Genomic DNA, 22,410 nt, shown 5'->3' with positions numbered 1-22,410 from the left:
AGTTGCACTGGAAGGTTTGCCATCATGACACCCAGCTCTGAGCTCTGGAGGCTGGGGGAGCAGGCAGGCAGGCTCTCTGCCCTGCGGGGCAGGTGAGAGGGGTGTCTGTGTGCAGCTTGGAGTGCCTGCTCTCAGCTCCGGTGTGTAGGGAAAATTGCCAGTAAATGTATCAAGTACCTTTATTGCAGCTGATGCTTAGAGAGAACTGCTCTCCTGCATCTATGTGCTCTGGTTGCAGCAAAGGCTGATCTCTCACGTTGTAAATGCAAAACAAAAGAGTTTCACTGTTTAAGGGATCTTTCTGCACACCAGAAACCAGGGTAAAATTTTGAAAGGTGTGCAATGAAACCCTGCAGTGGTTTAGTTCAGAGAGCTGAACAGGTCAAAAGACAGTTTGCAAATACTGTCCTTTTACTCCTTTTCAGGAACCTTATAAGATAAGGAAAGCAATGCATTTAAAACTAATTGGAGCTCGTTTTTTTTCTGCAGCTCGTAAAACGTGAACCCCTTGTATGCCACCTAGACCTACTGGAACAACTTCCTGATGGCCCAGAAGAGCTTCCTGATGAATTTTTTGAAGTCACAGTGGATGATGTACGGAAACGTTTGGCACAGCTGCAGAATGAGAGGCAAGTTCCCTTTCTGTGTGAGTGAGATTTGCTGTGTCCTGCTGTTGAGCAGAGTGACAGTGATCAACAGAGCTTGTTTTTGGTTTTTTTTTTTTTGCCAGTAAGAAACACCTTATCTTCTAAGTAACAGAATTAGCCTTTTTTAGTAGACCTCATCAGAAAGACCAACTTAGCCACCTGAGAATGTTTGGAAGAGGAGCACACACACACACACACACACACACACACAGAAATTATAGGAAGCTGACTAACAATGTATTGCACTGTTCAGGTAGCTTGCTTTCAAATATTCATGATTTTACTTTGTCAAACTTCAGTTCAGTAAAAACTCAGATGAAGATAAGCTGCCCTTCAAGTCACAGCACCATTTTGCTGTCTGTATGTTCCTTGAAGAAATTAATTTAATTAATGTATTTAGTTTCAAGTGGGTGAAAGCATTCCTTTAAACATTGCAATAGCTCTTCAAGACTGTGAAACAGTCTCCTTTATGCTATAGCCAAGTCCAAGTTGAACTTCTTACTTAGAGTTGATTTTTTTCCCACAGGCCACTGAGTACACAGAATATGGCCTGAAAATTGCTCTGCTGCTTGTGGGTCTGGAGTATTTAGTGGTACAAATGTAGAGTCACTTGGTTGGGGATTACTGGAATATAGGTCCCCAAAAAAACCCAATTTCCAAATTAGCTGATGCTTTCCCCTTACAGCCAAGTTACACATCAGTAACTTGGATACAAAGAAAATGTACTAAAGCTGAGCATGGGATCTGTTTGGTCTAAGCTAGTTTCTTTGCTTATGGGAAAATATGTAATTATTTTCTTACATTTATTGTTTCCTCTTAAATACAAGTAGACTTTTCTACCCACTGTTTCTTTTAATAGCCATCTACAATGTCAGTTCTTGAATGATCTGAAACTTTAAATTTTTTCCCTGTTGCTAATTAGTACTTATTATTTTTTTGTGCTGGCATTGTTTTTCAAGTTCAGTAGCTCTTCTGCCCCCATGGAGTAATCGTGTCCAACCCTAGTCTCTGCTTTATTGGATTAATAAGTCCACCTCTTCTTGAGTAGTCTAAGCAGACTTTCCTGTTCTCTTAGGATTTTTTCTTGCATCTGCTGTCATGAACTTGTACAATAAAAGTAATTTTATATAGTATTGTTGCTGATGCTGAGTAGTTTCAGGAGGTAGGGAAAATGCTGTGAGAGATGCATCAAACAGTTGAGCAGTTCTCATCAGCCCTGCTTGGGTCTTCTGCAAGCTTAATAAAATAAAAATACATTGTAAAAATACAGACAACTTGCCTTCTTCCCATGACTGTAGGAAACGCCTGGAAGAAGCTCCACTGATGACAAAATCCTTGAAGGAGTCCCAGCTGAAGGAAAAGTTGGAGCGTTACCCAAAGGTAGTATTTGTTCATTTTCCAACCCCTCTGGCTAGTCCAGACTTGGGGATTGAGTACTTTGGGATTCAATTGTGATCAACAGGCCCTTAAGCTACTTAGAGGGAGATTTTTCAAATTCCCATCCCTATTAATTGTTTCTGGGACTTGCATAACAGTTGTGCCATGTGAAAACAGCTGTACTGTAATATGGTAATATGTCACTGGTTGAGAGACAGGCAATACAGTTGCTTCTGTTCTGTTCCAGATGTCTCAAAACCTTTCTGCTGTGCACACATCAGTTTGTATGACTGAGCCTTCCTGCCTGCTCCCTGTAGACATTTTGTTAGAAACTCATCGAAAGTTAAATGATTCAATGTTACAAGTTGGGTTTATTTTACTCTGTAACTCTGATCCTTGTGCATTTTTCAAGTGAAGTGCTTTCTGACCAAGCTGGAGGTACAAAGGTCAGAGGTATGTCAGGAGGATTCCAACTGCTGTGGACACATTAGGATGCCAGTAAACTGTCTGCACCTGTCCATGAGGGTCTGTCTTTGTTGATGGTGTATCATTTAGCACAGGGAGCTCCTACTCTCTGAGCAAGTGCTGCTGCATTTTACATCGTAGTGCTTTGACAAATGAGCTCTTGTGCCCCCTCTGAAAGCCAGACAGCCCTTGTTCCCTGAGAAGCTGCACAGCACTGTTAGCCAGGTTGCTCTTCTGTCCCTGTAAATACCTCAGATCTCCCCATTAAAGAAAAACAACAAATAAACAACTTGCAGATTCTAAGCCAAGGACAGGTGTTACAGAGCAGTGATAAACCACTGTCCTGATGGGCGTTGTCTCTGCTTTAGGTGGTGGTGAGAGTTCGTTTTCCAGACCGCCACGTTCTGCAGGGCTTCTTCCATCCCACTGAAACTGGTAAGACCAATCACCCCTGCAGCCTGTGCAGCTGTAACTCATGGCTCCCACCGTGACTGGAGAGAGTGTGTCTGAACAGGTCACACTGTTGCCTGGCAAAGTAAAGCTGCTCTGAAAAAGCAGCAGGAGGTAGTTACACTGTCATTGTAGGGCCCTGAATGGACTAAGAAGAGACTTCGGCCTAGTTAGGTTAGCTAAGGGCTGCTTGGTGGAGATGGCAAAATTCCTGTCCCACTTGCTATCCCCTTGTTTGGGTCTAAATGATGTGTTACTGGGATGGATTTGGAGACTTCCTCTGTGTTAGTGTGTAAAACATTTTTCACCCCCTTCCCCAATCCAAAACCTACCCCAAAAAGCAGGAAGGAGAAAAAAAAAATGAACTTCAGCAACTCTACTAAGAGAGGATGTACCTTTATGGCTCTGTCAGTTCACAAAAGAAAGGCAATCAGACCATACACCAAGTAGCTTTTACTGTTACTACTGGGGTTCCTCTTATTCTCAGCTGTCAGCCATGGCTACCTGCACAAAATTTTTTGATAATTTTGTAGGCATCCTTAGATTTTTCCAAGGGACCAACACATGAAAGTGATTTGTTTTGTTTGTTTTTTCTACAATAAATTTGTGATTTCAGCTGTGTTCTTTGGAGTAAAAGGCAATCTCCATATCTTCTAGAGGACTTTTCTGCTGTTACAAGTTAGTCTTCTTGCCCAACATTTGAAGACCCAAATATAATTTAGCAAACCTTTCTCTCCTTTTTCCACAGTTGGCATTTTGAGAGACTTTGTAAGAAGCCACCTTGCCGATGCAGAGTTGCCATTTTACTTGTGTGAGTGCTGTTGGTAATATTTGGCCTTACTTTATAAAGCCTGTTTCTAGCTGTGGGATGTTGATGCCTGAGAGGTGACCTGGAAGGGAATGCCTTCCCTAAAACACAGCTTCACAGTGCAAAGAAGGTGTAACCTGCTCCCTTAGCCATGTTATGCTTCTGCAGCCTCTGTGGGCATATGAATGTGTCACCCCTTCAGAGAGCAGGAATGCCTCCCATACCTGTGTTTGATGTTCTGGTTGCTGTTTTATAACTTGTTTTTTAACTTCAGTTGTTGCACCTCCCAGAATCATCTTGAATGATGAAAGTCTGACGCTGTTTGAGGTAAGGACTCACACATGGGCTCTGATTCTCTCTGGTTTGTGCTCCCCTTAACCCTGCCTCAGGCTTTAGTCGCTTTTAAAAGAAGCTGGATAATGCTGTAGGCTTCTACTCAGCCAAGGCTAGTGGAAACAGGTGTTTAGGAGCACAAGCTCTTCACCAGAAGAGGTCCACCTTGTGCAGCAATAGGCAGAGGCACACTGGGGGCAGGGGTGGGGATTTGCATTGTTTGGTACAGAGTTGGAGCTGTAGTTAACCTGGGATGTTATTGTGAGAGCTGAGCTGAGTGTGCTTTATCTGTGGCTGGACTAGGATAGTAAGAGATGAGACTCAGTGTGGACAGGGAACTGTTTTCAATTGCTACAGTGGGAGCTAGAGGCCATAATAGACAGAAATCTGACTTTTATGAAATCACTATGTGAGAGTCAATGTGCATTGAGGGATATGCATTCTCTTTGTGTAATTTTTCTCTGAAACCACTGAAATACAGGTTTTCAAATTCAGATTCCTGAAGATTTTTTGCAAGTGTCAGATAAGGTGGTCTTGATGTCCTTGGCAAGAGACTATTGGCTGTGTAGATCACACATGTGTTAGGAGTGATTGAATGATTTTGCCAGTGACTTTGCCCCAAACCCACGCTTTTTAAAATGTTCTGTCATTCAGAACTGCATGGACCATTCCAGACTGATGCACCAGAGATCCTTCAGAGTAAAGGCTCACGCAGCAGCTGTGAGAATTCCTGTTTGATGAGGGAGCAGAAGGGCTGGGGTGGGGAGAGGGATAGAGAGAGGGACTTTTCAGGCAGCATGGTGAATTAGGTGGTGATTAGCATGCCTTGGAAGTTGTTTGCAATGGAGTTTTCCAAGTTCCACAACTTGCTGACCAGGCCATGTGGAAGAAATACACATGCAGATGCTTTTAGATGACTGAATGTTCAGACCTGTATCTGCCTCCTGTTGATCCTCTGATGCTGGTTCTAGTCACCCTTGTTAACTTTGGTCTGTTTCCTAAAATGTTCTAAATTCTCTGCTTGCCCCCGTTTACCCCTTGCCTGCCTCCCTCCTCCTGCAGTACTGTTTTATTTTATTTTATTTTCTCTTTCTCTGTGCACATCTCATGTTTCTCTGGATGTCTCCTGAAACATGACTTTTTCAGTAAAACACCACAGGAATAATTACGTCTCGTCGTTTTTGAAATAAGAAACCTTATGGCAGGAATTTTATTTAATTTGCTGCGTTGAAACCTTTGTTCTGTACCTGGCACCATTACTGGTGCTTGTTATATGTGTGGCAATTTCCCGGTTTCCTAGTTGTGGCATTTACTGTGAAATTCATTCTTTGTGGCAGCTCCCTGAGACATGAACACATGTTAAATTAGTGCTCTTTGAAGACTTGGAGGTGCCTTACAGCCCAGTCTTAGGGACTTCATTAGAAATCACAACTTTGTGAAGAACCTGATCGATTTTAGTGTCAGACATCTCCAGTCTGCAGCGGCTTTCCGTGGATTGCAGTGCTTGCTGTGGCACATGGCAAAGGTGCAAAGCCTTGACTTTGATACAGAACTGGGACTGTTCAAGATGCCATGCTCAAAAGTGGAAAATTCTTTGCAAATGGACTGTTTTAAGGAAAATATTTTTTCTCATTTCTCATATCCTCTCTGTCACCATGAAAGAGGAGTAAGGTCCAACTAAGATAAAGGGTGTCAAATCCAAACCTGATTATAGATACGTTTTTATTCATGCCACATGTAATCACACCATAGTCAAATAAACTACTGGTTTTGTTGAGAATTTGGGTATAATTAAAGTAAAATGGAGTTTTAAAGCACAATCTTAACTATACTGAATCTGTACAATTACTTGCCAAATGTGGAAAACAAGTAAAATCTCATCCTTAGAGTATTTTTTAGGGATTGTAACATGACATTACAAGGAGATTACTATCACATTAGTTAACAGTTGCATGACTTTGCATTTTTGGTTTACCCAACTAGCTCTACATAGATAAATGTGATGATGTGCAGGGAAAATAATTTGAGCTTCATACGCAGCTCAGTGAGCTCTTGTGTTGATCATTATGGCTTTGGAGCAAAGTCTTAAGGTGGTGAAATCATCAGCTCATTACTGAATAGCAGTCAAATTGGAAACAACCTCCTTCCAAAAGCAAAGTATTCAGAACAAAATAGAGAACATCTCTGTGTATGGACCAGGGTTTGTCTGAATAACATCCAGATCTGGTCTCACATCTTCAAAAGGAACTGGTGAAAGTGCAGAGAAGGGGAATGAGGTTCATCAGAGATCTGCAATGTCTCCTGTCCAAAGAAAGACTGAATAGGTTAGGACTTGCCAGTCTGTAAAAGATGTGACTGGAAAGGGAATGATGTGCCAAGGAGAAGCTGGAATGCATTGGGTTCTTGTTCTTGAGCATGAGTGAGTGGCATCAAGTGAGGCAAGCAGGAGCTACAATAGATGGAAGAAGGTAGTTGTTAGTGTGTCAGAAAACTAAGGTGTAGAATTCCTTGTCACAGGGTGCTATATACTAAAAAGATATACTGATTTGAGAGAAATTTGGACAAGTTCAAGGAAGATATTTAGTAAGTGTATCTTAATATATAAAAACCTTCTCAGGAAGCTTCTAAACTGAAAATGATTGCTAGCTAATCACTTACAAGCAAGGATACTCTTTTCTGTTCATCTGTTAGGGAACTGACTGGATTGAATGGACTTCTGCTCTGCCTATGGTTCTTCTGTCCTTGGGAGAGCTGTGTTTAATGCCAGTGGCTGTGTAGCCTGTGTCCCTTGCTGGGGGCCCTTCAGCCCTTTCAGGTCATGGTCTGTTATGGCAGGAATGATTCTGTGTGTTTATAAACATTTTACTTGGATGAAGCATCAAACCTGAAAGAAACAATTCCTGTCGAGAACTTGTCATTCTTTTCTGGTTACCCAAACTGCTGTCAAAGACCACAGAAGTCTGACCTGTGAGGATGGTGCCTTATCCCTGTTTGGCCTGGCTGACTGTGGGAGAAGTTTTGCTGCCGTTAACCAATGTAAATCCTTACTCCTCTTTCACCATGTTAGTGCAGGCCCCATGCCATAATTTTCCTGCTTGGATAAGTTTTCCCTTCTGCTAGGGTCTGGATGCCTGGGAGAAAGGGGCTGAAGGGCCTTTCTGCTCTGGACAGAAACAGGTGTGGAAATCACTCCAGCTGTTGTGCCCATGCCACTGTGTCATTGTTGGATGCTGTTTTTGGAGGTGTCTGTTCCCAATGAGGCTGCACTGCCTGAGCCTCGGGGCTCTCAGTAGAAATAAGAATGAAAGAGGTAACCTTTGTGCTGCTGGGGTAGGTGGGACCTGCTCACTGCTTCTCACATGAGGTTGTGGCCTTCCAAACTGAGAAATCTTCAGTCTGGGAAGAGGTTTGTGTGGGCAAAGGGTCCTCACTGGCTGCGAAACCGAGTGCTGCAGTGCCTGACTGACACTAGGGGAGATATGGTTAAGGTACTTTGTAAAATAATGTGGCTTTGGGGCTGGGGATAGAGGAGCTTTTGCTCTAAGGTGACCTGGCAGTATGCAGCCCCCCTGTAGTGAGAAAGCTTGTTCTGGAATAACAGTATTGTAGTGCATAGGATGTGAATGTGAACGGAGTGCTGTGGAGTATGCAGTTCTTCTGGACATCACAGGAAAAAGAGAGCTTGGGTAAGGTAACAGTACAACCAATTGCTCAAGTTTTTTGATGTGTCTTTGTTGGGTTTGGAGGATGTGTGAAAGGTTCGGGAAGAAGTTTGTCTTTAATGGTAATACATCTCTTTAAGGTTTCAGGTTGTATCATGCAACTGCCAAAATTCACCACTTTTGCCCCAAATGCTGCATGTCACTTGTGGTAGCTGTGGCCTCTTGGGATGCTTGGCACTTGATGTGCTGCCCATGCAGAGATGCCTGCACATAAGCTGACTCTACTACCGTAGTGTATCTAGCCATGTTGGATTTTTTTTCCATCATTTAATTTTCATGTTATCCCAGGTCCTAAGTTAGCAGTAGGCTATTCTCCACTCTAAAGACTATGTTTGTGTTGTTGGTAAGAAAAAATGGATGGTGTCTGAGGCAGTAATGCGAGCACATTTGAGCATTCAAATATTTATAAATTACTGAAATTTGTGCTGAAGCCAATAACAGAAGTGACTGCAGATGGTGGAATATTACCAATACTTCTGCTCTTTCCACCCTCTCCCTCCATTCAAGCTGACAAGTTTGGCACCACATTCATTACATTTGATCACTTACAATGAAGGGAGAACCTTTGCGCTGCTAGCAAAACCAGGAAAAAAGACAACTGTTGTTGACTTGTTTGCCAAGATACTTGGAATGAAAGAACTGTCTGAAGTGAATGCTCCCAAAATCTGTGTGTATTTACAGTATAGTGAACACACAAATTGGCAGCAATGTGGAGTTTTTGGAGCCCATAAAGACTTCAAGGCATTGCTTTGATTTTTTGTTGTTGCTGTTTTTGCTGGCGGCCTTCTCCTCATGTCCCTTGAAGTGTTTTATAATGTTCTGCTCTCCAGAGCTGATCAACCACAGGCTTCCCTGTTGTAGCACTTGGCTTTGGGTTCCTTGTAGCTCCAGTGGCTTGTTTGTGTTTTTTCTAGGCTGTCTGAGCTTTTCAGAGTTGCTTCTTAGCTTCTTTCTCCTCCCAGAAACAGGCAGTTTTGTAGTGCATTTCTGGGGTGGGTTAGTGGAAAAAAATCATTGATTGCTGTGTTAATACTAGGAAAGATTTAGCACAAAGTAGGAGTACCAATCACTGAAAAAGCTGAGGCAAGCAGAGAGGCAGGAGGCCATCCTCTGTCTACAGAGGAGCTAAAGGAATCCACAGGATTCCACATAAATACTTAGGTCTTCTAGTCAGATCTTAGAGTGTTTCCTCTGTCACATACCATGAGGCAGAAATCCAGGTCAGCTGTTAGTTCCCTTCTTTGCCTTTGGTTCTCTTTCCATATCCTATTTGTTAATGCCAGTTTGGGCAGTATGTCTGGTGTGCTTGTTCAGTGAACCTGACTACGACTCGGGCAGTACGAAGCCTTCTCTTTTGGCAAGAGTCTGAATGCAATTTCAGAAAAAAACTACTTCATCAGAGTCAGTCCATCAGAGGCATTTCCTGTGGCAGGCCTTGTGGTTATTGCACTCACTGGCAAAGAAAATTGCAATTAATACTGAAATTCATCCAGCACAGAGAATGGCATTCCCCTAAAAGTCTTAGTCTTCTCTATCCAGGATTTTATCATCTGACTGCGTTCGGTGGCAATCTCGCCTTCTCTTTGTGGTGAGGTCTGTTACTTATGCTTGCAGAGACCGTCCATGCTTGCAGCATGATGCTGCCTTCAAGGACAGCTGCGTTCTTCAGCCCAATGAGAGGCTCCTTGCACAACTGAATTTGGAGTGGAAATCCTGCCCAAAATGTTCACTGCTGCTGTCAGTTTTGAAGGCCAGATCTTTCTGATCTCAGCTATCAAGGTCTCAATGAATGCTCTTTGTACTTGGATGCCTTCATAAGTAGCCTTCTCAAAAGAGTGTTTTTAAACCTTATCTTTGCCTTATGAATTTTAAAGGTCCCCTGACCTAGCTGGATCAGATCTCTTCAATGTTGGCCACAGAATATCCATCTCTTCTGGCAGTTGAAGTCCACATTGGGCAGCTTCGTTCTCAGGTTATAAACTTGAACCGCTTGATCTGCCTCTTTCACCATGACTGTGGTGTTTATTTCTGTCTCAGCTCTGCTGTGCAGTTTTGCTGGAGGAACTTTTGATCCACCGGCCTGCCAGCTGAATTTTCCAAGACCTAGTTTATGTATTTGGGGTGTGTGTACTATGCAGTATTTCATGTTGGTAGCTTGGGTTTCTCCTTCCATGCGCGTGTTCCTTTGAAGTGCTTATGTTCTTATTCATCTTCCTAACATCAGTCTAACAGCAGACTTGTGGCACTCTGATCTTCTCAGATTGTGTAACGGAAAGAATGCTGCTCCTTCTGGCAGCTGCAAGTTCCCTTCAGCAGCAGCCTCTGCCTGGTCTGACAGCATTGCTGTCAGGGAAGAGAATAGCTTCCCAAGAATAATGTGCATCACCTGCAATGCTCTGTTCTAGGATTTTTTTGCATATGTATGTCTGAGAAACAGGAAGTATTGAGGTGTTATTTGGGGAGGGTTCTGCCTGAAATATTTTCTGTGTTCTAGAGAACAAGTTACTAAAACAGTAAAACAAAGCAGAAATGTCTCTCTGCTGTATCACAGCTGGATTCACCAGGGACTGTTGTTCTGAAGTGGATATTTTTATCGTGGAATGTGAGATGCAGCAGCCCCAGTGTGCCACTCCACAGCCGGGCTGCCATGCTGTCCCAAACCACGCTCACCACCGCAGTGTCTGAGTAACCGTTCACTATCTCTCTGAGTAAAACCCGAGTTGCTCAGCTGTATAGTTTCAGACTAAATAGGGCTTTATGAGTAACAGGCTGGTCTTCAGATCTCTGAAATAGAAAGTGTTCATTTAAACTTCTGCAACTGTAACCAAGCAGATGGATGAAGCTGTTAGATCTTTTTAAAATCTGAGGAGGCGGTCATTTAGAATGATACTTATTAAGTGAGAAGGGTAATAAACAGAACATTGACTTCCTTTTCTCCTTACCTCAGCGACTTTCTAATCCCTTCAGAAGAGAGCTGTCCCGTGATTATGATCTTGGATGGGGCTCTTGAGATTTGCATGCTTAGTTCTCATTGCTGCTGCTGCCATCCTGTGTGACCATGAGTAAATTATCTCTTTAGGTGTTAGTTTTTCATCTGTATAAAAAAGAAAAACCCCAAAAAACAGGAAACCCACAAAAATAAAAACAACCCACAAACTCAAAGTATTTTTATTAACATCACATCTATATAATTGCACAATGGGACACCATTTACAGTTGGATTTCTAGGTATTGGTGTAGTAGATCTGACTCTATGTTGTAAATACATCTTGGACAGTGTGATTTGAAGATTATGATTCAATAGATTAATAGCATCTATTTCCCCAGTCAGAATGGCAGTTTTTTTGGCTGGAAATCAAAGCAGCAAGGAAGAGAAATGCTGGGTGTTGGAGTGTAGTAACTGGCTGTTGGCTCAGTCCTATTGTAGTAATTCTCTGCATATAAGTGAGTGGAGCTTTTTGAGTTACTTGTTTTGAACATCCTTTGATTCTTCTGGTCAACCTGGCAGGCTCCTAAGAGTTCTCAAAATCTGTTCTGATTCACAGATGTTCTTGCAAGAACCCTATGCAGTGAAGAACTGCAGAGTTGTTCCAGAAACATTGTCAGGTGCATTAGAACAACTGCAAACATTAGAACAGCTGACTTTAGGATACAGTTTTCAGGTGATGGTCAAACTGCCCAGTGTTTGATTGTTACATTCACAGGTGTGTTAGAGAATGCTAAGGGCTTTGACTTTGGGCTTGTATGTTTTCATGGACAGAATCCACTAAAACCTTCTCATCTTTATGCTGAGACAATCCCTGGACAGTGGGATCATTCTACTGGCCTGCTTTTATTTTTTCGTGTGAAAATGATGCTGATTTAAATACTTCAGATTATAACAAACTCTGGGACAGTGTTAGGTCCTGCCAGTGACTGGCTAGAGAATTCCCAGGTGAAGTGTAGCTGGCTGCCTTCTATGCTGCACCCTCAGGGAGTGCTGGGATTGGGGTGGTACCTGACAATTCCACACAAAGGAAGCTAGACCAAAGGTTCTGTGCATGAGCCAATAGTCTGTTTGGATTGGAGGGAAAAACCTTATTGGATGGAGGTTTGGAAAGAGGAGACTCCATGTTGGCTGACCCCTAGGAAAGGATAGAGATGCAGGGAAAGGAGCCGTGGGAAGGACGTTGCATTCTGTGTACTGCAGGGCTGCTGTCTAGCTCCTTTAAGTTTCTTTCAATTAAGAATTTGAACTGAAACATTCGAACTGATGTTTTGCCAGCAGTAGGAAATAGTTGTGGACGTGAATCCTGAAACTGTGAACTATGGTTATTTGACAACCTGTGAGTAAATAGGCTAGAGGTTTATATTGGGGCATAGTCTGTCTATATGTTTGTTTGTTGAGTGAGTCTGTCTAGCTCTTGGTCTGTATTTCTCACTCTCTTTCTCTCTTTGTGCCTCACACAGGCTCTGCCATGAATTTTCTCTGACCCCTTGGGGCCATTCCCACATAAAGCTTTGATGTGTGTGCCCAGAGCTTGATTGACAAGGAAGTTTCAGTGGCAGCAGCAGGGAAATGAAGAGAAAAGGGCAGGGCTTTGAACTAAAGGGCTTTGAGTTCTGAGTTTCTGTGCTTACTTATCTCCTTCAGAATGTTAATTATTTACCAAGATAATTGGTCGGGAGGCAAAAAAAAGAGAGGGGAGGTTATTAAAAAATTCCAACACTAACACACTACAAAAACCTCATTTTCCAACTTGCAGCTGGCATGAAAAGGATGTTGTGTGTAAAAGGGCTTGAGTGTATGTGTGTTGGGGGGGGCCTTTTTTTAAGGCACCCATTTCCAAAATAGACGAATGCTGTAGAAACATCAAAGCTCTTTTGAGAGTTTTTTCTGGGATTTCTAAACCATGTCTGGTACTTTGTAATTAAAAAAGTTTATGGAGAGCTGTCTTTGTGACTGGAGCAGGCAACCTTAGGCCCTGTTGATTGAGGAATGAAATGTTAAAAGACCTAATAAATAATTATTTTGCTAAAATGTCAGTTCAAGGATGTGAATTTGCCTGGATGCTTTAGCAGGAGCTGAGTCTTGGGGCAGAGTGATAAATGTCTCCTGTTTCAGCCTAGCGTGATGTTGACTGTGCTGCATGACACAGTCTCCTGTGGCCTCTGGATTAATGTCAAAAAAATGCGTAACACCATATGCTCATCTGAAGCTTATAGGCAGGAAGAGAGGTGAAGCTATTTCATTTTGCCTTTGGTTAATACAATTTTATTAGTCTCCATATTAGGCAGGAGTCCACAGCCTCCTCTGTGAAGATCAGGGTTCTTTTGAGTTCTGGTAATTGCTGTGCTGGATTGGGTCCAAGGACCATCATTCCAGTATCCAGCCTGGGCTGATGGTGGCAACAGAGGCTCAAGAAAACTCCAGAGCAGTCAGTCTGCCCTGCACAGTTCCCAAGTACATATGAGTGATACCAAGTGGGGCAGTGACTTGCTTTTATCTGGTTATTTATTTATTGGATCAGTGTGAACACAAGCTTAGTGTTACCGTTTTGCCAGGGAAAATGTAGACCATTAATTAACATTTGCTGTACAGTTTCTGGCTATAGTGGTACTTGCCTCTTTTACACCATGATCATTTGGTTTCTTTACCTGTCTCTTAATACAAGGCTTCCTAAAAGCTTAATAGAATTGTTTCAGCTAGTTATTCTTTATGTGGTATTATACTGGCATATAATGCATGTAATAAATATGACGGTTATTTTTTCAGAGTCCTTTCTGGAACAGCTGGTTATGCCATATCACATTAATCTTCTGCATAATCATACCCTTTTAAAAATCTAAGCCTGAGCTTGCAGTAGTATCTGTTTTTAGAGTGAAATTTAATAACTTTGGCTCTCTTGCTCTGCATTTCCCTTGGGAACACTTGGATTCACCATTGGATATGGTGGTGTAGTGCTGTGTAAAGTATCACTGAGTTTTTTTGAAGAGGAGGTGTGACACTGGGGTCACTGTGGGTGACAGAGCAACCTCCATAGGTAGGTGCCTCCTTTATACCTACAGGTGCTTTTGTGATTCCTTAGTTGAACAGGGGATTTGTGAGGCCAGTTTCACAGTTTCTCTGGTGCCCAGAAAAGGACCAAAAGATACTGAAGTGACCTGCATCTGACATATGGGGAGAGGCAGAGTTGAGGTTGTTCAGCCTGGAAAAAAAGAAGCCCTGTGGGGTCTTGTTAATGTGTGTAGTAGAAGAGATGGGAAACAGCAAGGAATATGGTGCAGAGTTCTTAGCAGTGCCCTGTAAAAGGACAAGAGGAAATGGACACAAATTACAGGGACTTCCATTGAAATAAAAGGAAAAAAAAATAACCACAAACCCACTGGATAGAAAAAAATATTTGAATATGGCAATTATTCTGATAAGTAGGAACTAGGAATTCAGGTTGGATTTATAAAAGGAAATACTTAATCCTGGAAAGGTCCTGAAACTAGAAAAATTTCAACTATAGACAGGGTGTAAATGTAATAAAATGATTTAGATTAGATTTTGGAAGGGCATAGCTGGATTTTTCTTCTCTTGGTGTCAGCCACTCAGAGGATTCTTCATCATATTAATGTTATCTGCTCAGCAGTGGAGAGTCTGGATGCAGTACAATGGCCTGAGATATGGGGAGAGAGGAGAAGGAATGGCAGGGCATTCCTGCAGTAAGCACTTGCTGTAGAGGTCTCATCACCTGTTTAGTACATCAGATCATAAAATTTTCCTTCATGTCTTACTCTGAATGTCCTGTGCTCTGCATAAGTTTAAGTTTTCCTGAATTACAGATGGTTAGTGACCTTGGTTTGAACTCCATGAATCTGTCTGTAGCTGTCTAACCTGCCTCTAATGTTAACAATGAACTGTGAAAACATCTGCAGACAGTGATACCTTCTTTTCCCCTTTTGTTGCAGGCTAAACTTTTCCCAACTGCTGTCATTCATTTTGGATCGGAGGAGTGCAGGGGTGAGTGCATCTCCTTTCTCATTCATCTGACTGTATAGTTGCTGCAGTAGACTCAGTATTGCATCCTTACTGTCAAGAGTTCTGTCAAAAGAAACTGCAGTCCTTGAGAATGCTGGTGAATGTCCCCATTCTGGCTGCCAAAAGCTCTTCAGAGCTGGTTTGGTCAGTTAGCTTGAGCACAGATGTAGAGATTGTACCTCTGTTATGGGATTTGATAGGTTGGGGAGTAGGCACTGTCTGCCATGGGATCAAGAATGATGGAAGAACGACTCCTAGGGGAAAAAACCCTGTTGTTCAAAATGTTAACCAGACAAATGTCTATGAAATGCTTTTGCAGAGCTCCTGTGGTAGTGGACCGGCTGGAGATGGTAGAACAGATCTGAATCTTAGGTTCTTTGGCATCTCTGGTTTATGCTTAGAATCCCTGTTTCTCCCAGAGACCAAAGTATGCTGTGGCTTCACAGAAAAGTTCCTAAGATGCAGTGAGCACTGAAAGAAAATGTCAAGGTCTTGGGGTTTGAATGATGAAATAGAACACCTCTGAGTCGTGAAAGAAACTGGCATGGTTTAGCAGTGTCCTGTGTCATTTGGAGGAAGGTGATGTAGGTTTACTGTAGTATACAGCAGGTATTTTTGAGCTGAGAGTGATACTGTGGTGATTGATGTATCTGTGTTACCAAAAAAGTAATTTGGTTTCATTTCTAAACAGCTTGTTACCTGAAATCAGACCTGCTGAGCTCTGCAGTTTCTCCTTCTGCAGCTGATTTATTAGTAGCCAGGTATGTTGGAGTTGAGTAGAGTTGCAAATACCTTAGTATTTCAGGAATGGGAAGCATGAAATGAACCCATCTTACTACAAAGAAAAGTGTTTTGAAGATACTAGGACTTCCTTCTGTCCAGAAACAGTCGTACTGTCATACTTGACTTCATAGCTTTGTGAGTCCTTTGCAAAGTAGGATTTCAGTGACTTAAGTAAATACTAGTGCTTCTATCATGGGAAAAGAAGAGCTTTTTCAATCTAACTTTAAAAGTTTAAAGGTGGTGGTGGTAGAGGGGGCTATTATGAAAAATGAAGCTTAATTCTACTTGCTTATTTCCTTTCTCTGATGTTTATCCAGATCATTAGTTCCTTCTGCTTCATCAACTTTAGCATCAGTGGCTCCATCCCTATCTGAACCAGAAGTGGGAAGTGACAAAGAGACCATTGAGCAGCCAGAAGCAGCCAGCACTCAGGGAGCTCCACAAGTGTTTAGAAAGGCCCCTGGGAAAATACCCAAATGGCTGAAGCTTCCAGGTATCAATGAATCGTAGGAGAGCTCTGCTCATTCTGAGCTGCCCCAAAAGGCAGCCTCCTCTCTGCCAAACGTGTTGGATATTGACAGTATTGTTGCAGCTGTCAGCTTATGCTTGCAGGACATTTGGTTCACTGCTTGTCAGTCACAAATTCGTTGGTGACTTGAACCTCAGCCTTCACTGGAGACGTATATGAATGCAGATTCTGAACATTGGGAAGTCTGATACCTAATCCATATGCTTGTAGCATTTTTAACTGTGTTCTGAGCTTGGTGTGCTGAGCTCTACACTCTGCAAGTGTAGGTCAAATACTAATAGGCAGGATATTCTACATACCAAGGGACCATGTAATCTGTTAAATCTCTGGCATAATTCTCCTTTTGCTGCTGTAGTCTGTTTTAGTACTTTCACTTCTCTTGAATTTTTTAGTTGGTCTTACTTTTTTTAATCTTCACTGCAAACCAGTAGGGGTTTTCCATAATTAAAATTGCAACCAATTGTCCATTATAATTTTTTTCTTATTTTATCCTGATCAGAAAACTGTGACCTTGTTTTTCGTCCCAGAACAAGTGACTTATATCTGCATTTTAGATGAGAATTTATACAGAATATGAAGTAATTATAAAAGGAATTCCTGAATTAAACAATTGGCAACATTCACTTTTTGATGCAGTGGCAAAGATGGGGCAAGGGGTTACAGGAAGAGAAAAAAAGGAGGTGGGGGGGCAAAAAAAAAAAAAGAGACATTCGGTCTGCTCCCTTAATGGAAGCAAAACTAGTAATTCTTATATGGAGTGACCTGGCTAATAGTGCCAAATGTTAACTTCATGGATGAGAATTTTGGTATCGTTTCTGGAAGACAGGGCTATCAGTTCCAGCAAGCAGAGGGTAAGGTGTGAAGGCTGTGAACAGTGGGCCAGTGTGTTTCCCTGCTGTGGCTGGTCTGGATTAGATTGGTGCTGAGATGCTGATGCAGTGGGAAACAGGATCTTCACTATTTCCCATTTCCAGTATGTTTGAAGCATTGCACTTGAAATAGTTTTCTTTTCCAAGATTATTTGGATAAAGTACAAAATATCATCCCACCTACCTGTGCAGGTTTCCCATTTACCAGTTGTTGTGAAAGGTTAATAATATGCTTTAAGCTGTATATTAATAATGTGAAGGATGAAGTTCCCTGCTCCAAAAGTCGTGATGTGTTCACCATTTCATCTCCCCAAGTGCTCTCTTGTGGTCCCCAATGCTGCCTGAACACAGCAGTGACCAGAACCCTCAGCCACCACACTGTTTTATTGAGAAATGAGTAAGGGATAATTACATGTTAAGTGTTTTAATGGTGTTATGTTTATTTTGTAGGTGGAAAGAGATGAAGCATGCTGGGCTGCTGGATCACTGAGTTGTCAGCTGTGCCCTCTTCTCCATGAACTTACTGAGAATGTGTAAAAGACGTTGGTGGCCCTGGAGAGATCTAATCTGTATGAACATTAGTTATAAAAAGAGAATGGCTATTTCAGATACCAGTTGCAGCTGGTGGAGGAGTGGAGGGCCTGTTTGTGGTCTTTGTGACTACAGAAGCAAGGTTAGAGGATAAATTTAAGGTTTCTTGCGTGCAAATAATAAGAATAGAGAATTAAGGGGGACATTATTCTTATATACTTTCTGCAAAGGACTTTGTTTCTATCCATATTTTTAAATTCAAATCCTCTCAGTTCCACCTTCAGAGATCACTCGAGTCTAGCCTGTATTCTAGTAGCAAGATACAATCTGGTTCAGCTTTACCTATAATTGTTAAGTGGTGCCTAGAACAAGACTTGTCTCTGCCTCTTAATAATTAGGGTTAGTGCTACTGATAATTCTGGACATAGATGGCTGGAAAATGAAGAGGAAGCACTTAAGTTCCTTAAACCAGTTCAGATCAGTGAACTTTCCTGTGAAGCACTTGGGCTGCTGCACTTGTATTGTGTTCAGTTGCCAGAATCTTGTTAACAAGGAACACAGGTGTCTGTTCATGGAATGCCTGTTGAGCTTGTTTCTGCCCTAAGCTCTAGTTGTATTTTCACTGTGTATAATTACCATCAGTAATTAGTTACAGCAAGGGAAGAAACATGCAGTGGAAGGGTCTCTTCAAATGAGAGTTGATTGGTGGCCTCAGTATTCCCAGAGCAGGGTAGGCATGCTCTGCACTGCAGTTAGTGAACAGGGAAAAGGCCCAGTCCAGATCTTTGTCTCCTGCAGACGCCGTGGGGGGATGAATTGGTTAGCATTGCCCTTACACTGGAGATGAACTCTGTTGTGCCATGGCAGTCATGGCGCTGGGTTTTGTTTGAAGTCTTCTCTGTGGATCAGTGATCTGTGGAGAGCTGGGGTTCCATGGTACAGTAATACCATGCTTTCCATTTTCCTTGTTCCCTCCCTGCAATACATGTGCATCTGCACAATTTGTAGATGTAATAAAGCAGAGTGGCCACGGGGGCCCTTTTGGTCGGTCCCTTTAATAGCTTCTTGCCCTGGCACTTGGTGTGTGTGTCAGTTCACAGGAACCTGTTCTCTTTTCAATTGGCCTGTCATGCCTCGTTCCCTTCCTCCCATTTTTTTTCAACAAAGCAAAACGGAGCTTTGTACCATCTGAATAAACTTCAAAGTGGCTAGAAAGGGCACCCTGGGTTCCTGGCACTTGTCATTGCCTCCCTGCCTGGCCAACATTTCCCTTTGGGTCTAATTACTTCCAAATGCTCACAGATGCTTTGAAGAAACTTGGAGGGAGGGGGAGGCATGAAAGAAAGGTGGAAGAGGAAGAAGGAGACTCAAAGCAGAAGGAGCACAGAACACTTTAGCAAAATTTGATGGATTTCTTATATGACACCCGGACGTGAACAGGGAGCGTGTGCAGCCACTGGCAGTGGGAATGTGAGAGCACTGTGTACAGCTCCTGTACTCAATCCTCTCTGTGGAAAGCAAGCCCTTCTGCCACTTGATAGGCTATAAAAGACATACCACATCAAACAAAAAAAACAGTCAAATAATGCTTAAAGTTTATTACTCTTTGGTGAATTAAGTGTGGGCTGAACCCCTGCTGCATAGCACTGTCAGTATCTTGGTTCAGGCTCATTCGTATCACACAAATCAGAGGTAGATGGTAGCTAGAGCTGCCTTGCTGAATTTATACAGTTATCCTGTGAATTTATACAGTTATCCTGAATTTATACAGGATATCCTGTGGGGAAACCAGGAGCTGTTGCTAATGATAGGTGGTGAAATACTTGTGCTGGTGTTTTTGGTTTCCAGGATTAGAATATGCAGAAGCAGTGTGGTTGGGAGGAAGCTGCAGTGTGCCTTCAGATGTGCTAGTCCTTGTTTTTTGAAGAGCACAGGTGACATCAAATATTATAATCTGCTTAACTGATTTTCTTAGCTGCTCTAATTATGTCAGTTTTTGTAAAGGGTTAGGACCCTAACTATCCCCTGCAAGTACCTGACATGGATAAAAACAAGTTTAGGAACACAAGCAGCAGTATCAGTATTCCTGGGGCAGTTTCATGGGTTAAGTGTGAGGGCTTTACATCGCTGAGTGTATTCCCTCAGGCAGTTCTGCCCATGCTTGTCCCTTTTGTAACTCAGCTGTGCATCAAACCCAGTTTAACCACAAGAATGAAAAATTGCTACCTTCAATACCTAGACAAGAGTCTTATTCCCCTTCCCTATACAAAGAGTTACTTTTAGCTGCTGCTGCTGCTATTCATTTGCTGCTTTACAGTGGACGTCCACATGAGCAGTTCTCTTCTCTGTGTGTCAGAGAAGGGAGCTTGAGCCTTTTTAGGGCAGCAACTTTGGGACTGCTGTTTCAGTAGGTGTCAGGGTGGAGGCAGAGACAAGGACCTGAAATCTGGAAAAGGTGAGGAAGCAGGAGTGACTTCTTTAAGGGGGACAGGACACCCCCTCACTTAAAATGGTGGGCTCTTCACTAAGGTACTTGCTACAAGGATTCCTGCCCTGCTGAAGAACAGTACCTGCAGTTACCTGATGAACTGGTTTTGTTTCAGTATCACTTCTGCTAGAGTAGCTGAACTCATCCCTGTGGTTTTAGGGCATTCAGAGGTAGAATCACTTGCCTTTTTTTTTTTTTTTTTTTTTTTGCTATTGCCTTTTTTTTTTACCAATGGTTGTGGGGCTGAAGACTGAACTAGGTCAGTTCCTTCATTGCATGTGTTGTACAGCTGAACAGTTGTCTCAGCTGAGAAGCTGCGGTGCTGGGGACTGCTTAAGCTGGTACTGTCTGGTACTGTCACCAGAATGTGTACTGAAACTGCAGTTTTTGTGAGGTTTCCAAGTGGTTGGTGTCCTGAGGCCCCCGGATAGCTCCTAGCTCAAAGTGCACAGTGGCCCACTGAGCCTCTGCTTGTCACAGCTGTTCCTGAGAAAAGGACTGCTCGCTCTGGCTGATCCTGCAGCGAGCCAGTAGCCAGAGCAGGCAGGCCCTGCGTGCAGCCAGCCGTGCATTTCCCAGCAAAGCCACTTGGGTTGTGTGGGTCCTGCCCACATGTGTAAGGTTTCTTATTTCACAGTGGCCCCCCCGCTGCCAGAGGGGCCAGGCTGTCCCGTGATGTGGGATTCTCACACATGCTGTTTGTTATTTTGTCCTTTTTTAGTTTCGTCCTACAAAGATTTAGGGAAGAGAGTGGGTGAGGGGGAAGCTCTGCAAGTCTTTGAAGCAACTTGACTTTTGATGATGAATTGCAGCAAAAAGCCTACACAAGGAAGGGAGATTTGTTTTTAACTTACTGATGTTTCTTTGTGAGAACAAATTTATAGCAGAGGGGGAGCAGCCTCTGAGGAGAATATTGAATGGTTAAAAGGTTTCAAGCATTCTTTGATGTCACAGACCGAGAAATACTGGAAGGTAGTGAGGGACAGACACTGTTTATTTATAAAATAAAGATCAGTTACCTGCTTTTGGCAAGAGCCTGTGACTAAGCTCCTGTTAATGACCTATTCATTAGGAAGGCTTGGAGCTGCACCTGGAGTTGCTGTTACAGCTGCCTGCTTGAGGCTGAAGGCTGGATGGTATTTCCAGCCATTACATCTTTCCATGCATCTCTGTGAAGCAGCACCTCTTTCTCACATTAACTGAGAAAGCAACAGCTTCTAACCACGTTGTGAAATACAGGCCTCTGTTACAGGAGTAAGGCAGCAAGATGGAAACCAGTTATGCATTCAGCTGAACAAAGTAAGCCTGTGGCACCCTCTTCTCAAAAATAGTATCTGACAGCGTTGTTGCTTTGGGCCGTGTTGTGCTTGGTAAATGAGAGAGGAAACAAGCAAAATGGCACAGGAAGAAAAAGTTGAGACTGTTGGTCCCAGGGTGTCTCTGAGGCTGGGCTGAGACACATGTCAGGTCAGGACTGTCTGCTGACAGATGACACGTGCTTCAAGGAGGCCTCTAGAAATCCAGAAGCTGCAAGGAAAGAGCAGTAAGCAAGTCAGGACAGGGTTGGGTTCTCAAAACAGCTCCCGAAAGGATGAGGATTAGGCTGTTCAGCCCATATCCTCATTCCGCTCCCATGCAGCTCAGGCCCACAATTACATACCAGCTGTGGCAATACTTTCTCCAGGTGTTCAGTATCCACTTTCTTCAGGTCCTCTGCCTGAGCCTGCCGAGCTGCCCGTGCCGCTGCTTCTGCAGCCCAAGTGAAAGAAAGGGAAGGGCAGTGAGAGGGGTCTGGGAGCTGTCACCTGGGGCGTCTCGTCCGGGGCGCCGGGCTGGTGTCCTGGGAGGAGGGAGGCGGCCCAGCGCCCCGGATGAGTCTGGCAAGCTGGGTCAGGACTCCGGCTGTGCGGGAGGCAGCAGAGCCGGAGCAGGACGGCAGCGGCCGGAGGGTGGCCGGGTGCTCGGGGAGGAGCCGGGAGCCCATCGCTGTCAGGCTGGGGCGGGGGTGGCCCTGCGCGCTCACCTCGGACGAAGACGTTCAGCAGCTCGGCCATCAGCAGCTGCGCGTCGGCGTTAACTGCAACGACGAGGCGGTTAGGGGAGGCGGGGGCTCGGCCCGAACCGCCCGCCGCCGCCCGCGGCCGCCACGGTACCTCGGGTCTTCCCGTCCCGGAAATGGAGGCGGAGAAGCCGATCCACGGTGTCCTGTGCGGAGAGAGGAACGGATGAGCGGGGCCGGGGCCGCGCCCGCCGCTCGGGGCCGCGCCCGGAGCCGCCGCACCTTCCTGAAGCCGCCGGCGCGGCCGCCCCGCTCCGCCATGTCCCGCGCGCGGCCGGGCCCGCCTCCCGGCGGCGCGCCTGGCGGGAGCGCGCGCGGGCAGGGAGCGGTTCCGGGGGAGCGC

The 22,410-nt window shown here is 43.8% G+C and overlaps 2 protein-coding genes across 4 annotated transcripts in view; one reads left to right on the top strand and one right to left on the bottom strand.

Annotated features, from left to right (window-relative positions):
* ASPSCR1 (ASPSCR1 tether for SLC2A4, UBX domain containing) overlaps window positions 1–18,740 on the top strand; it is a 37,684-nt gene extending 18,944 nt beyond the window's left edge. Inside the window, exons 8-16 of one of the 2 annotated variants that reach the window (XM_053960139.1) lie at window positions 490–629; window positions 1,946–2,027; window positions 2,858–2,924; window positions 3,688–3,750; window positions 4,022–4,074; window positions 14,739–14,790; window positions 15,500–15,569; window positions 15,909–16,084; window positions 17,440–18,740. In XM_053960139.1, the coding sequence (XP_053816114.1) occupies window positions 490–629; window positions 1,946–2,027; window positions 2,858–2,924; window positions 3,688–3,750; window positions 4,022–4,074; window positions 14,739–14,790; window positions 15,500–15,569; window positions 15,909–16,084; window positions 17,440–17,453 (717 nt within the window). In that variant the 3' untranslated portion in view covers window positions 17,454–18,740. Of the gene's footprint in view, window positions 1–489; window positions 630–1,945; window positions 2,028–2,857; window positions 2,925–3,687; window positions 3,751–4,021; window positions 4,075–14,738; window positions 14,791–15,499; window positions 15,570–15,908; window positions 16,085–17,439 lie in introns of those variants that run through there. The other variant, XM_053960140.1, reaches the window with a different exon arrangement.
* Window positions 18,741–20,984: 2,244 nt separating this feature from the next.
* On the bottom strand, window positions 20,985–22,374 carry CENPX (centromere protein X). Of its 2 annotated transcripts, none has more exons than XM_053960141.1 (5): window positions 22,290–22,374; window positions 22,162–22,213; window positions 22,032–22,085; window positions 21,669–21,757; window positions 20,985–21,535 (listed from the first exon to the last, which is right to left on the bottom strand). In XM_053960141.1, exons 1-5 carry the CDS (start codon window positions 22,326–22,328, stop codon window positions 21,521–21,523), a joined length of 249 nt encoding a protein of 82 aa, XP_053816116.1. In that variant the 5' UTR covers window positions 22,329–22,374; the 3' UTR covers window positions 20,985–21,520. The 2 variants fall into 2 exon arrangements, with proteins under 2 accessions (XP_053816116.1, XP_053816117.1); XM_053960142.1 differs by having other exon boundaries at window positions 21,669–21,754.
* Between the last annotated feature and the right edge of the window lie 36 nt (window positions 22,375–22,410).

Source organism: Vidua chalybeata, chromosome 19 (assembly GCF_026979565.1).
Source record: "Vidua chalybeata isolate OUT-0048 chromosome 19, bVidCha1 merged haplotype, whole genome shotgun sequence".
NCBI classification, from domain to species: domain Eukaryota; kingdom Metazoa; phylum Chordata; class Aves; order Passeriformes; family Viduidae; genus Vidua; species Vidua chalybeata.
This window is presented reverse-complemented; position numbering and strand designations above follow the sequence as displayed.

Coding starts and splice junctions, on each gene's coding strand:
- CENPX (XM_053960141.1), bottom strand. CDS start 22,328: ATGGCGGAGCGGGGCGGCCGCGCCGGCGGCTTCAGGAAG. Junction 22,214..22,289: donor GCGCCGGCGGCTTCAGGAAG/GTGCGGCGGCTC, acceptor CTCTCCGCACAG/GACACCGTGGATCGGCTTCT. Junction 22,086..22,161: donor CCGGGACGGGAAGACCCGAG/GTACCGTGGCGG, acceptor TCGTCGTTGCAG/TTAACGCCGACGCGCAGCTG.